Source organism: Cnephaeus nilssonii (assembly GCF_951640355.1).
Source record: "Cnephaeus nilssonii genome assembly, chromosome: 13".
Taxonomy (NCBI): Eukaryota; Metazoa; Chordata; class Mammalia; order Chiroptera; family Vespertilionidae; genus Cnephaeus; species Cnephaeus nilssonii.
Window position 1 is genome coordinate 21,719,923 of NC_137084.1, and position 14,683 is coordinate 21,734,605.

The 14,683-nt window shown below is 38.2% G+C and overlaps 2 protein-coding genes across 7 annotated transcripts in view; one reads left to right on the forward strand and one right to left on the reverse strand.

The window, feature by feature from the left end:
* ELP4 (elongator acetyltransferase complex subunit 4) overlaps nt 1-3,041 on the reverse strand; it is a 170,170-nt gene extending 167,129 nt beyond the window's left edge. For both annotated transcript variants that reach the window (XM_079786923.1, XM_079786924.1), the window contains exon 1: nt 2,809-3,041. In XM_079786923.1, coding sequence (XP_079643049.1) covers nt 2,809-3,031 — 223 coding nt within the window. In that variant the 5' untranslated portion in view covers nt 3,032-3,041. The remainder of the gene's footprint in view (nt 1-2,808) is intronic.
* A 149-nt stretch (nt 3,042-3,190) lies between these two features.
* The window catches only part of IMMP1L (inner mitochondrial membrane peptidase subunit 1), a 42,847-nt gene continuing 31,354 nt past the window's right edge, over nt 3,191-14,683 (forward strand). For 3 of the 5 annotated variants that reach the window (XM_079787839.1, XM_079787838.1, XM_079787836.1), the window contains exons 1-2: nt 3,191-3,231; nt 10,459-10,574. The gene's annotated coding sequence lies outside the window, so the exon portion shown is untranslated. Of the gene's footprint in view, nt 3,292-3,422; nt 3,580-10,458; nt 10,575-14,683 lie in introns of those variants that run through there. The other 2 variants (XM_079787837.1, XM_079787840.1) reach the window with 2 other exon arrangements.

Below are 14,683 nucleotides of genomic sequence, written 5' to 3' on the forward strand. Positions count from 1 at the left end.
ACAAATTTCCTGAAAGGGCAGGGTTGAGAACTAGATTAGGAAATCTCAGAACCTGAAAAATTTATATGTAGCCCACTTGGGAAATGTCTATCAGTATCTAACAATAAAATTCAGTTGACAGAACAAAAATATTTAATATCATTAGATCATGTTTAAAAGATGCATATATAAGGAATTCTCAAATGTATGAAACACTTTGCTTTTGGAGTAAGCAATGGAAATTTGAGAATATTACTTAATTAGCCTGTATGAGCGTATTACTTAATTAGCCTTTTAAGTATATTTTGCATCTCTGCTTAAAACAATGATGTCACAGTGGCAACAGTAAAATATTGCTGTACTGTATGGCAATAACAATATGGTATTTACTTGTTACCCAGTAATTACTGAATATATTTAGGCAACAATACAATGTCACAGTATAGTTTCATTATCCTGATAAAGCATCCTACTATCATTACATTTTGTCACAATATGGTCATATTACGCTTGTCAGAATCCCAGTCAAATAACATGTGAGTAACAACATAATCTGAATTGCTTATACCTATGTATATACACATTAGCAGCCAAATGTTTCACTTTCAAATCATGTTTTAATAAAAAACAAATGTAACGGGTTTGCTCCACAGGGCCATACAAAATAGAACATGAAAATACAGAAATGGCATTAAGAAGTTAACAACTAAAATACTTCTGCACATATTATTCCAAATGTAGTAATTCCTATTATAACAACTTCTTCCACTCCTTTGTACATTGAGAATTACCTATATACACGTAAAAATTATTTCAAAATATCTAAAAACTGATACTCATTTCAATCATCTTAGTGAACACTAATTTTTAGCATAAGCTTGTCACAGTCAAATACTAGAGTCCCTATCCTCAAGCATATCTGGAAAATTTTAAAATTAGGGTTCAAGTTTATATCATTGTAGAAACACATGAGGAAGTTGCTTTGAGTTACCTTTTTGGTGGGGTGCTTCCAGGGACTAGAGTTAAATCACTAGTCTCAGGTTCAATAAATGGTTAAAACCACTTGAAAAGAGTTCTCAAAAATTTGAAACAGCTGTAGCATTTGCAGAGCACTAAATCTGGAGCCTAAAGATCAGCCCAGGCTGTCAATGGTTTTGTGGCTCTGTTCATGTAACTTAATTTCTAAGTCTGTTTTTTGAGCTTCATCTTACATGTTACATAAGTTCTTGTCCAGGTTCTTTGCTGTTTTTTTTCTACACATTATTATTTTTTCAATCAAGAACTTATTGAGAATCTACTAAGTGACAGAACTGGGCTAGGCACATTTTGTTACTCTAATGAGGAACTGAAGATACAACGTCAGAAATGTGACCTTTTTGTTTAGAGAGTTTCAGGATCAAGTGAGTAAAATTATATATCCCAACTGAATTAATATATAATCACATATAATATATATTTATATATATAATCACACTTGGTGAGATCCTATATTTGAACTTAAATTTGAAAACAGCTTCCAAGTTTTAAGTTCAAATATAGGATCACACCCAAGTAAGGTTGCAAGGGTTAAAAAAAAAGTGAGATAAATACTTGCTAACTAGATATTCTGAATCATTTTTGTTTATAGTACCATGCTATTTAGGCAGGCAATAGACTTGAAACAATTAAGTAAAAATACTTAGACTTAAGTAGAAATAACCAAGATCCAGTTAAGGACATGAAATAACAGAGGCAAAAAACCATATTCTTTCTCACAGGTTGCTTGCCTTGTCACTTTCCTTTGCATTAAACCTTGCAGGGTGGGGCTGGGGACTAGGGATGAAGGGATTACACAGGAAAAACTGTCAAGTGAAGTACAAGAACAAGCCATGGCACTTCTGGAATTTTATGAAAGTGTACAAGATTTAACTGGCACACATCACATACTATTAAAAAGTCATGAAATACAAACATAAATCTTTTTTAATGAAGCAGCATTCAGATAGGAATTAACTAATTGACAACCTTGATTAACATAGCAGTTCTGTCCTACCAATCTAATCTGGTCAATCCTTTCAGTGTAACAGGTACAAAACAAGCATATTCACAGCAGGCTTGTCATGAACGGTTCCAGAGATTATATAGGAACGCCTACGACCTGTCCTTCTTTCACTCATTAAAATGAGTTAAGAGAGAAAAAAAATCGAACAAAAACATAATACGTGTATTTAACGCAGCAGATACGGGTGTGACTGTCAGTTTCAACGACAGGCGGTAAGTAACTACTTGGGATCGACATAAACCTTTAATCCATTCTTTTAAAGCCAGCGTGGTTTGTTTCAAGATTCCGAACCGGGAGATGAGCAGCCTGGCGGTGAAAGACGGGAAGTTAATTTTTCCCCAGTATTTTCTAATGCAGCCTCTCTCTCTCTCTCACAATGATACAAACTTGGGCAGGTTAATCCAAACCATGAACTATCTGAGGATGGCGTTCGGATCAAGCCAGAGACCTGGAGGGGATTCTAGAGAGGACGGCCAAACTGTCTCCCAACATGAGTAACCCCCCTTGACCAAGGTTAACAGCACGAAGGGATCCGATCGCAATCGAGAAAAAGGCTGGTGGGCAGGAACCCGAGTAAAAAGGGGGAGCACTAAGGGCAGGTTCTAGTTAACAGCATTTAGAGGTCTCCATACCTCCCCTTCTCCCTCCATCTCTATCAGACCAGGCTCTCTCTCCACGTCCGAAGGCGGAGGGGGGGCACACAGAGACGTGGGGTCAGGAAAGTGGCCCCAGCAAGTCCCCTCCCTTGTTTTCCCTCTGTCGAGCCTAGATCTCAGTTCTGAACCGACCTAAGAGCTGGTCCAGGGCTGGGAGCCCGGTGGACACCAGCAGCTGTCCGTTCCGCACCGACGGTCGTGTGCCCGCGATGGACACCAGTCGAGAGCCGCCGCTATCGGTGCCGCTGGCTCTCGGACCCCTTCTCTGGAAACTGGTGACGCTGTGTTTGCTGGCTGCCGCCGCCACAGACCCCGGACTCCAGGTGCCGGGGCCGCCGGCTCCCACTGCCGCCATCTTGGCGCTTCCCGCGTCGACCCAATAGGAACTCTGGGAACTCGAGTAAGCCGGCCTGTCAGAGCCAGCCCCAAACTCCCGCCTCCTTGAGGCTCTCGTAGCCAATAGAACTGAGAGTTCCGCCTTAAGCCCACCAATAGCAAGGCGTATTGCTGAAAAGTGCTCTCTGCGTGAGGACGGCGGACTTCTGCGGGACCCAGGTGAGAAAGGGCCACCTGAGTCCTGGGTGAGAGCCTTCCGGGGGTGCTTTGGGGCTGGAGGTGGGTAATAGACAACTTGGCTCTCGTTTTGAGTGGCTTCATTCACGTTTAATTTCAGAAACGATTGGTGGAGCGATATATCAAACAACGGCCAGTAGGACTTTTCACAAAGAGGAAAGATACATTTCCCCGCCCCTTTCTCTTCTGATATCTGATGGAAAATTCATTGTCTTCACCTGAAGTCATTATTATTATTATTTTTTTTTATGGTTGTGTTATATGGAAGGAATCCGAACTCACCTGGATGAATTGCTTGCCGAGCATCTGAGCTCAGTTTGTCGGTGGCAGGTGGGTTGGATTTAGACCCTTAGAGGGAAAAACTCTTGAGCTTTGAGCCGATTTGGGTTCCCTGTGATTCAAAGAGCAAATGACAGAATGCACTTCTCTGGCACGTCCCCGTGACAAGCTTTCGTTGATTTTAATTAGTGCTTCCGAAAGTCTTGGAGACCCTTTCCAGAAGTGGTGGGAATGACAAGTGTTACTCTGACAACCTTGGTCACACATTTAATTGTCGTTTGCTGTCAAGGCACCTTCAAATAACAAAATACTTGAGGTATCCTTCCAAAAAAAAAAAGATAAGAATGAAATGGGTATGTACTTTATTTTTCTAGTGATTTGTGAACTTGAAATGAGAGCTTTCTTATTAGAATAGGAATTTTATGCGTGGGGGAAAATGTAATTTAGAGCTGCATCTTTGCATTTAAAATTTTTCCTAAAACTGAGTGTGTGTCTGCGTGTGTGTGTGTGTGTGTGTGGTGGGTAAGTGATTTTTAAAAGCCTTCATGATTGACAAGTTTAAACTATAAAAGACTCCCAAATCATGCCTGTACTACAAAGTTATGACTGGTTTTGACAGTGATGTATGCTACTTTTAAAAGACAACCAAACCTCATTGCAGTTCTTGCCATTGAATTGTTTTAAATCTCAATGACCTGTTAAAACTCTTTGGCAGGTTCTGTTTGATACATTAAAATTAGTATTGCTAAATAGTGACTGGAGTTTTTCATTTGGGGAGGTCTTTCATTTTTCTGGATTTTTTGTTTGTTTTTAAAGAAAAATGTCCAGGGAAAAAAACACTCATGTTGCTATTCAACTATATCATCTGGAAAGTTTGATGAGGTTTAGATGTTTTTATTTTGGATCTTTTGCCAGTATATATCTAAATCATTCAGTAAATAGCTGTTAAGTGCTTATTCTTTGCTTAGACCTAATATTGTCATTTTTAGGCCTACAGAAGTAAAAATATTCTTATTTGGGGGAGATAAGATTAACATTAGAAAACAGAACAGCACTTGAATAGATTGAGCAATATGTACAAATTTTGTCCTGTAGTAACTACTAAGAAGAGCAAAACAAAAAAGTGGCAAAGCATTTTAATATCAAATAGAAACATTTTGGATATTTTTGTTGCTATTAAATACTGATGTTTTACATGTTATTTTTACTTCCTATTCCCTTGTCTCCTACTCTATTTACCCTTTGGTTTTCTAAGGGTGATAGTGTGATGCTTTATTTGCCTTATTACTAGAACTGAAGGATTGTTTTCAACTTTCATAATTTGGGAAGCATCCCATATCACCCAAGTAATTTCTGAAGTTAGGCTATATCTTTGGAATAGTATAAAATTAACAGAGGATAATTTAATTTGTCTTGATTTGTTTTTTTTTACAAAGACAAAACTTTTGCTCTCAAAGCAAATAATCACACATATTTGAATTTACCAGTATATAGAGTTGAATATAAGGCATTGGAATAAATACAGTGCATTTTTAGAAAGGAAGAGATAAAAAGGTGTATGTTTAGGTGTGCTTTTAATGATGAATAATAATTAATTAATTAAATTCCAGGTAATGAGCCAAGTATGCAGGTTACAGGAAAAAGAATTAGTCTCTGCCCTCCTTGAGTGCACAGTTGGGGGACATAGGTGGATAAATAGAATACTAAAGTATCCTATATAATAAAAGGCTAATATGCAAATTGACAAAACGGCAGAACAACCGGTCACTATAATGCGCACTGACCACCAGGGGGCAGACACTCAATGCAGGAGCTGTCCGCCGGTGGTCAGTGTGCTCCCACAGGGGGAGCAGCGCTCAGCCAGAAGCAGGGCTCACAGCTGGCGAGCGCAGTGGAAGTGGCGGAAGCCTCTCCACCTCCGTGGCAGCGCTAAGGATGTCCGACAGGCCAGACTGAGGGACCCCTCCTCCCCCCGAGTGCACGAATTTCGTGCACCAGGCCTCTAGTACTATATAATTTCTAGGATATGGGTGGATAAGTAAAATACTGGAGTATACTATATAATTTCTATTGGAGGACCAATGTAGGATACCTTACTTGGACTGAGAAGAGCCTTGGAAAGTTTCCCCTGAGGAGAAAGCTTAACCTGAGTTTTGAAGAATGTGTAGGTGATATAATCATTATAGAGAATGGAAGCCATTACAGAGAATAGGAAGACTGCTCCTTCAATAAATCTGTTCTCATTGCTTCTGTGCAGGTAGTTCTCTTGGTTTATGCATAGTGCTAATAGAAGGGGAGACTGGAGAAGGTCTAATTGATTTTCTTAAGGGATAATAGGAAATGGGAAATCATTGAAAACTTTTTTTTTTAAATATATTTTATTGATTTTTTTACAGAGAGAAAGAGAGAGGGATAGAGAGTTAGAAACACCGATGAGAGAGAAACATCGATCAGCTGCCTCTTGCACATCCCCTGCTGGGGATGTGCCCGCAACCAAGGTACATGCCCTTGACCGGAATCGAACCTGGGACCCTTGAGTCCGCAGGCCGACGCTCTATCCACTGAGCCAAACCAGTTTCTGCTCATTGAAAACTTTTAAGGAAAGGAATGACAGTGATCATATTTGATCATTATGTTTTGGCTAAACAGATGCTAGAAGAAAATGGATTGTCTAAAAGTATGACTGGGATAAAGAGAATGGAATGAATTAAGATATTACTATAAGGGGTAGAATTGATATGATCAAGGAAGGTTGACAGGAGGAACCAAAGATGATTAACAGGTTTCTGCCTTGAACAGCTTTGTGGGTGATAGATGATAAAGGATAAAGGAGAGAGAGCAGAATTTTGTAGTTATGTTGGTTATTTTAGGGCAGTGGTCAGCAAACTGGCTCGCGAGCCACATGTGGCTCTTTGGCCCCTTGAGTGTGGCTCTTCCACAAAATACCAAGGCCTAGGCGAGTCTATTTTGAAGAAGTGGCGTTAGAAGAAGTTTAAAAAATTTGGCTCTCAAAAGAAATTTCAATCGTTGTATTGTTGATATTTGGCTTTGTTGACTAATGAGTTTGCCGACCACTATTTAGGGAATGGGAGATCATAAAATGAGTATTTTTAAAAAAAATGTGTGTAATTGGAGGAACCCATGGAGTAGTCAAGTGGAAATATCCAATGCACAGTGGATTATGTGAAAGAGGTAACTCTAGATGAAACATAGATTTGAAGTTAATTAGCATATAATGGAAGTTTACCCCAGAAAAATGTATATTTTTGAATGAGAAGAAAAAAGAACTGATAATGAACTTTGGGGAACATAAATATTTACAAGCTGGGCAGAGGAACAGAAAATAAAATAAGAATTGGAAAGTGATTATTAGATTTAGTAATAATGGTTTATTTTGCTTTTGTTAAACTAAAAAGTCAAATAATTGTGTTTAGAATTAAATGGCAAGTGAAGTTAAATATTCCATAAAAATAGACCATTTTACATTTTAGAAAAATTTGTTCTGGAGTGGGGGGAGGGGATAGAGGGTGATAACAAAAAAAATCAAAGGAGCAGTTTTGTTGTTTGAGAGGTACTGTAAAACAACTCTAGACAATTGATAAAAGGACTTGAATGAGGTAGAAGGAATGGAATCTGGAGCACAGGAGAGGGATTACTGTTTGAAAGAAGGGACAATTCAATGGCTAGAGGGTATTAAAAAAAGTAAGGCTCTTGCTTTCTGCCATTAAATCTTGAAGTCCTTAAGACCATTTTATCTTTTTACCATGTTCTTTATTATCTTCATCCACTCCCAGGACCTCAGTTATAATTTATATAACAATGTAACATTTATAGTACAGATTGCTTCTCTGACCTCCAGAATCATAAATTCATATATTTACTTTACCTTTTTCTTGAAAGTCTTAGTGGAACCTTAACCTCACAATACCCCAGACTGAACTTCTAGTGCAAGGGTGGGAAATGTTCAGCCAAAGGGCTGTATAAGGCGTGCAGAATCATTTGGTCTGGCTCTGCCAAGGCATTAGGGGTAGTTAACTAAATGTTTGACCAAATATAGTAGGAAAATTTTTAAATTGATAATTTTGTATGGCCTGAGAATTATGCTATAAATACCCAAATGGCCCTGGGCAGATTAAAGGTTCCCCACTCCTACTCTAATGTTTTGTATCTTATTAAATGATAAGACAATTTGTAGAGTTAGTTACCTAAGCAATGGAATTTCACTACACTCAATCCCTAATTCAAGTTGCATTTTGCCATTTGCAGTCCATTACCAAGACCTGTGGACTTTACCTCTTAATAGCTCTCTGATCTATTCTAGGGCATTTAGCCCTTTTTTGGTTCTCTTATAGTACATTCTCCATTCAAGAGCCAGCCTGACCTTTTCAATAGAAATATGATCATATAATATAAAACTTCTTAAGGACCTGCATGCAGTTCCTTCTACCTACTTCTGTAGGCACATCACTCTATAAATTCCCTTACTCTTTAACTCTGTTATTTATTTATTCTGCTGTACTTACCATATTCAGTAAAGCCATCTCATCATCCTATCAAAATGAAATCAGCTCCAGTATACTAACAATGAACAAATAAAATTGGAAATTAAAAAAATACAATTGACATTAGTATAAAGGAAAGAAATACTTAGGCATAAATCTAAAAAAATATATACAAAGTCTCTATGAGGAAAACTCTGATGAACAAAATTAAAGAACTAAGTAAATGGAAACATTCAATTTTCATGGGTAGGAGACTCAATATTGTCAAAATATCAATTCTTTCCAACATGATCTATAGATAGATTCAATGGAATGCCAATAAAAATTCCATCAAGTTACTTTACAGATATAAGCTGATTGAGGCATAAGACCCAGAATAGCCAACACAATGAAGGAGAAAATCAAAGTTGAAGGACTACTGTTACTAAACTTCAAGATTACTATAAAGCTATAGTAATCAAAACAATATAGTACGGGCAAAGAAATAGATTGGTGGAACAGGATAGAGAGCTCAGAAATACACTCAACTACAGGCAGTCCTCTGGTTACGTGGGGCTGGACTACGTCATTTTGTGGTTACGTCGCCATCTCCCATTTATAAAAAAAAGTTCTGTCATTTCGACGTATGTGCACATGTGCTTTATGTTTTTTATTAAAAAACATTTATTCTTTTTATTTACCACAAGTAAAGGTCAGGAATTGTTATCTTTCTTTTAAATTTTTTTTACTGTTTCACTTCATTACTGCTGTGTATGTGCTCCATGTGAGTGACGTAGGTGCTTATGTAGGTGGGTTCTGACTTACGGTGAAAATTGCTTTACATTGCACCGTAGGAACGAATCTCCAACGTAACCCAAGAACGTACTCTAGTAGTCTACTGACCTTTGATAAAATAGCAAGGAAATACCAAAGATAGTCTTTTCAACAAATTGTGCTGGAACATAGGCATACAAATCCCACCCCCACCCCCTCCACCAAAAGAATCTAGAGATAGACCTTATACCTTTCACAAAAACTAACTCAGTGGCTTTTCTGAGACCTAAGGTTCATATTCCCATTGTGTCAATGCAGGTAAAGCATGTAACAGATATTGTGGAGGCTTACTACAGAGTCTCATGGTATTCTGGTAGCATGATTGAGTTAATGAATGCCATGGTTATGCCTGCACAGAGGGAATTCGTGGACACCATATAATTCCTTTTTGCTTCCTATCAGTATACTCACAAATGGAAATCTTAGTCCTGACTTCCAGCATCATAGATTTGTTTTACCTGTTTTTGTACTTTATATAAATGAAGCAATACACTATTTATTCTTATCTTTGACTTTTTTTTGCTCAACATTCTATTTGTGAAACAGTAAAGAGAAAAAAATAGATTTGACAGAAATGAAGTATTGGAAAAGTGCAATGTACAATAGCAAAGGCAAGAAATAGGATAAGAGGAAGACTTTAAGGGAGAGCAAAGGATAAGAAATAATGCCATGAATAGCTTAATGATAAAGGATAGAAGATTAAGATATGAGAGTTTCTTTCAGCTTCAGTCAAATTAATGATAATTATTAGAGAGTCACTGTAGTCTTGATATCATGCACTCAAGATTCTCATATCATTTTGCCAGAAGAAAATAGTAGGAAACTTGTTACTTATTCATTAACATATTAATATGTGATATTGTATATTGTATGTTATATTAATTGTATATTTTAAGATGAATATTCATATGCTGTTATCTTCTTTTAATGACAAAAATTTAGTTTTCAGTGTAGACTCTCAAATGTCACATGTAAACACATATAGAGCAAACTTTTAACATTTCAAATAAAAATGGTAATAAAATTTTTTCTCTGTCATAAAAATTGTAATGGAGTTATTATGGTTGAATATGAGGCAGGTTTTGACATCCAAGACAGTATTGACCATAATATATTTTGCCTTTGTCATATTATAGCTGGTCACAGGGTTTTTCAACAATATCGTATACATTCTTCATATTGAGTAAATATCTGACTAATTAGTCTTAACACATCAGCACTACAAACTACTTCTCTGCTGCCTTTTCATGCTTAAAATTAACTTTAGTTATTCATGCTGACATGTAGAAATGAGTTTGATATATAAGAACTGTATGTGGTTGGTGTTATCAACTTCTTTAAGTCCTTGAACACAGTTCTCTGTAGGTTGATTGATACATTATGTTACCCACTTACTTCTCCAACTTAAAATTCCCTCATAAAGGACTTTAATAGTCTGTTTTTTAAAATCATTTTATCCAAAGTGTCATTGGATATCTGAATTCAAAATCCCATTGACCTGCTAAAGAGGAAGATGCATCTTAACAATTGAGAAACATTTAGTCATATATGTTAACTCAAATCAACATGGCTGAGAAAAGCCTTCAACTAATGTAATTTTGATTTTCTGCTTTAGAGATCCTGAAACCATGGGTCACCCACATACGCTTTGAGATGCATTAGATGCTTTTTTTTTTCCTGGAAGCCCTGCAACAACTCTAAACTTTGAATGTATTGTAGAACAGACCTATGGTAAGTGGGCTCTTTTCCTCATTTTTCTTCTGTCTGGTTTGTGTTTAAGTTAAGTCTTATGACTGTCCTAATGCTTCTCCCTGCTGGACACTAATTTTTGAAAGTTGGCACTTAATAGATGGGCAAGTAACTGGTTAGTTGGAGGGGAGTTCTTGGCTGCATTCACACACACACACAAAATAGTATATGATAAAAGCAACTCTGTTATAATGAGTAATACCATTGTCATTGTGTTGATACCTAGAATATGATGAAAGTGCTGATAGTCTTGCTTCTAATTTTCATTGTCTGTTTCCTGTTTAATGGCATCTAAAAGTTATAACCAACATACATTGAAGGATGCTTGTAGATGATGGACCTTTTAGGATATCTTAAATTGTGTATGAGTCTATATATATGTTTGTAATTTAATTCAGTTGTTGTTGCTATCTTTTTGTAATAAATTAAATTCCCTGTATTATTGTTTTTCCAACAGCTTCAGTATAATTTAAACTAGGCATTATTGGGTCTATTTTAAGTGAGTCGCCCTATGTTACATTTCATACAGTGGGCTGTAAGAGTAACTTGTTTTGTATATCTATCCCATAATCCAGATATCATGTTTTCTAGTACACACAGTGAACGATTCTTACACAGAATGACATTGTGTTGGACCTCAAGTGTCGTGTCTGTCCACTTTATCATGAACCCTCACATTGCATGCATACATAGATGCTCCCAAAATTGTTTCAAATGTGTGAGAGTAAAAAGTGTTTTTCTTCCTACTTTTGAGCTAAAATCTTATATATTTTGGAGTGCAGCCTGAATAAAATTGCCTGGATGTAATGTAGATTTTTTTGAAGTAATCATACATCTCCTTAAAAAGAAGGAAAAATGATATAAACAACATTGAGCTAAGCAAAGATTTAACAGGATAACTGATCTTATACACTTTAACAGCCTGGTCCTTTTTTAATAGCCATTGGGAAAACCTGTGAAATCTACTCTTAATTGGGATTATGGAGAATTATGCATACTAACTTATTTCTTTATTATTAAAATATTGCAATAAAAATTTGAAATGTAGACCAAGAAAATAAAATTGTGCTTCAGGAAAACAGTCATTTAAAAGTGAAATGCATTTGACTGCTCACCCAATTATAAACTACTAGAGGCCCGGTGCATGAAAATTCATGCACTGGAAGGGGGTCCCTCAGCCCCGCCTGCCCCCTCTCACAGTCCGAGAGCCCTTAGGGGCGGGAGGTGACCCAGCGATCAGGGGAAGGCGACGCCCCATCACAACTCTGCTGCTGCCACTGCCAGCAGCACAAGCCTTGGCTAGCTCTGATTACCTGAGCCTCAGGCAGCTGCCATCCGAGGCTTTCCTGCGCCTCAGGCTGGCCCTGGCGGCTAGGGGGCTGAGGGGACTGGGGGACTCCGGAGGCAGGTGGCCCAGCGGGGCTGAGGGGAATGGGCGCCGCCATCTTTGAGGGCGTGGCAGTCAATTAACATATTCCCTCCTTATTGGTTGTGGGCATTGCCATCTTTGAGATCAGGGCAGTCAATTAGTATATTCCCTCCTTATTGGCTGTGGGCGCCGCCATCTTTGAGGGCGGGCAGCCAATTAGCATATTCCCTCCTTATTGGCTGTGGCACCACCATCTTTGTTATGGTGTGAGGGTCAATTAGCATATTCCCTCTTTATTAGATAGGATTGAATGTGAATTAAAAAAAAAAACCTAGGTAAGGAGTGTTGCGAGATAACAGAAGATTTGGGGAAGATGGACAATTACTATCCCAGGACAACAGATATCACTATGATGATTTCCTATATCAGTGAGGTGTTTTTAAATTTGACAGTTCATTTCTTCTCAAACTTACTAAGTCAACAAATTTTACATTTGCATTTAGGGAAAAATAAAGGGCTTCATGTAGATTTCTGCAATGAGAACATATTTCAGAATTTGCCTTATGAACAAAGTATCTGAGAGGCCCAAAGCGAGGCATAGCTTTTTCTAGGATACATTTGAGATCAGTATGTGGTGGAAGCACAAAATAACACAACCCCCAAACCATTTGTGGGAGTTTATTACATATATGCTTATGTACTTATAATATAACACATGTATACGAGTTTTCATTTTTTTCTTTTTGTGGTGGCAAACTATTGGAAACACCCTTAACGTCTACCCATAGGGTACTTGTTAAATGATCTGTAGCCTATTTATACAGCTTTAAAAAAAAGAAAGGATGTTCTCTATATGCAGATTTGGAAGTTTTCAAACATACATTGTTATTTGAAAAGAGCAGAAGTCAAACAATGTCTTGTAAACTACTTTTTGTGTTAACTCTTTGCACTCGCTTGCTTTTTTCTCGATTCCTTTATTCTAATGCTAACTGTGTTGAGTCACACTCGACATCCGAGTGCAAAAGGTTAAGGGAGGGGAATCAAAATATAAATATATTTCGAGATGCTTATATTTGCATAAAGAAAATCTGGAAGGGTATACAAAATCTATTGAGTTGAAAATTTGATTATTTAAATGAATTATCTCAGAATCCTTAGTGTTTTCCTATTTTCTTATATGACAAGGATTTTGACTGCTTTTGTGTATCTGTTGTAAAACTGCCTTTTAAACGAAAGCTCTATATACAGAAAAGTACACATATTATAAGTAGACAGCTCAATGAATTTTTCAGAAGCCAAATATACCTATGTAATTAGCACTTAGATAAAGAAAAAGAATATTAACATTACCCTAGAAGACACTGTCATGTTTCTTTTCAGTCACTATTTGCCTCCCTGCACGAGAATAACCCCTACCCTGACTTTTAGTAGCATCATTAGTTTTGCTTGTATTTATCCTATCTAATAAAAGAGTAATATGCAAATTGACCATCACTCCAATGGTCAAAGATGGCTGCCCCCATGTGGACACAAGATGGCCACCACAAGATGGCCAGCAGGGGAGGGCAGTTGGGAGGGATCAGGCCTGCAGGGGAGGGCAGTTGTGGGTGATCAGGCCAGCAGGGGAGGGCAGTTGGGAGGGACCACGCCTGCAAGGGAGGGCAGTTGTGGGTGATCAGACCAGCAGGGGAGGGCAGTTGGGAGGGGCCAGGGCTGCAAGGGAGGGCAGTTGGTGGCAATCAAGCCTGCATGGGAGGGCAGTTAGGGGTGACCAGGTCAGCAGAGGAGAGAAGTTGGGGGCTACCGGGCCTGCAGGGAAGGGCAGTTGCAGGGGGGCACCCAGGCCTGCAGGGGAGAGCAGTTGGGGGTGACCAGGCCTGCAGAGGAGGGCAGTTAGGGGCAATCAGGCTGGCAGGGGAGTGGTTAGGGGGTGATCAGGTTGGCAGGCAGAAGTGGTTAGGGGAAATCAGGAAGGCAGGCAGGCAAGCAGTTGGGAGCCAGCAGTCCTGGATTGTGAGAGGGATGTCCGACTGCCCGTTTAGGCCCGAACTCGACATCCCTCGAGGGGTCCCAGATTGGAGAGGGTGCAGGCTGGGCTGAGGGACACCCACCCCCATCCACGAATTTCATGCACCGGGCCTCTAGTATTTTATATAGAATTATACAGTCTACTTTATGTGTGGTTTCCTTTGCTCAACTTTATGTCTTGAGATTTGTCCTTATTGTTGCATGTAGTTGTATTTTGTTCATTTTCATCGCTGCATGTCATCATATGACTGTATCACAACTATTTTTTATCCATTCTGTTAATGGACATTTTGGAGGTTTCCAGATAACATTGCTATAAACATTGTAATACATATCTCTTCACTAATATATTTATGTGTTTCTTTTGATGATATATCTAGGAGCAAAATTATTGCATCATAAGAATATATGTCAAACTTTAATCAGTATTGCCAAACAGTTTTCTAAAATGGTACCAGTTTACATTTATATGAGAGCTCTAGTTGCTCCTCGTCTTTGCCAACACTCGATTCTTTTACCCATCTCTATATTTTTCAGATTCTGATGTGTATAAATAGTAAATCAGTATCGTTTTACTCTTTAGTTCCCTGATGATTAATGAAATTGAGCACCTTTTCATATGATGTATATTGCCTATTTCATTATTCTCTTTTGTGAAGTACCTGTTCATTTCTCTTGCCCACGTTTCTGTTGG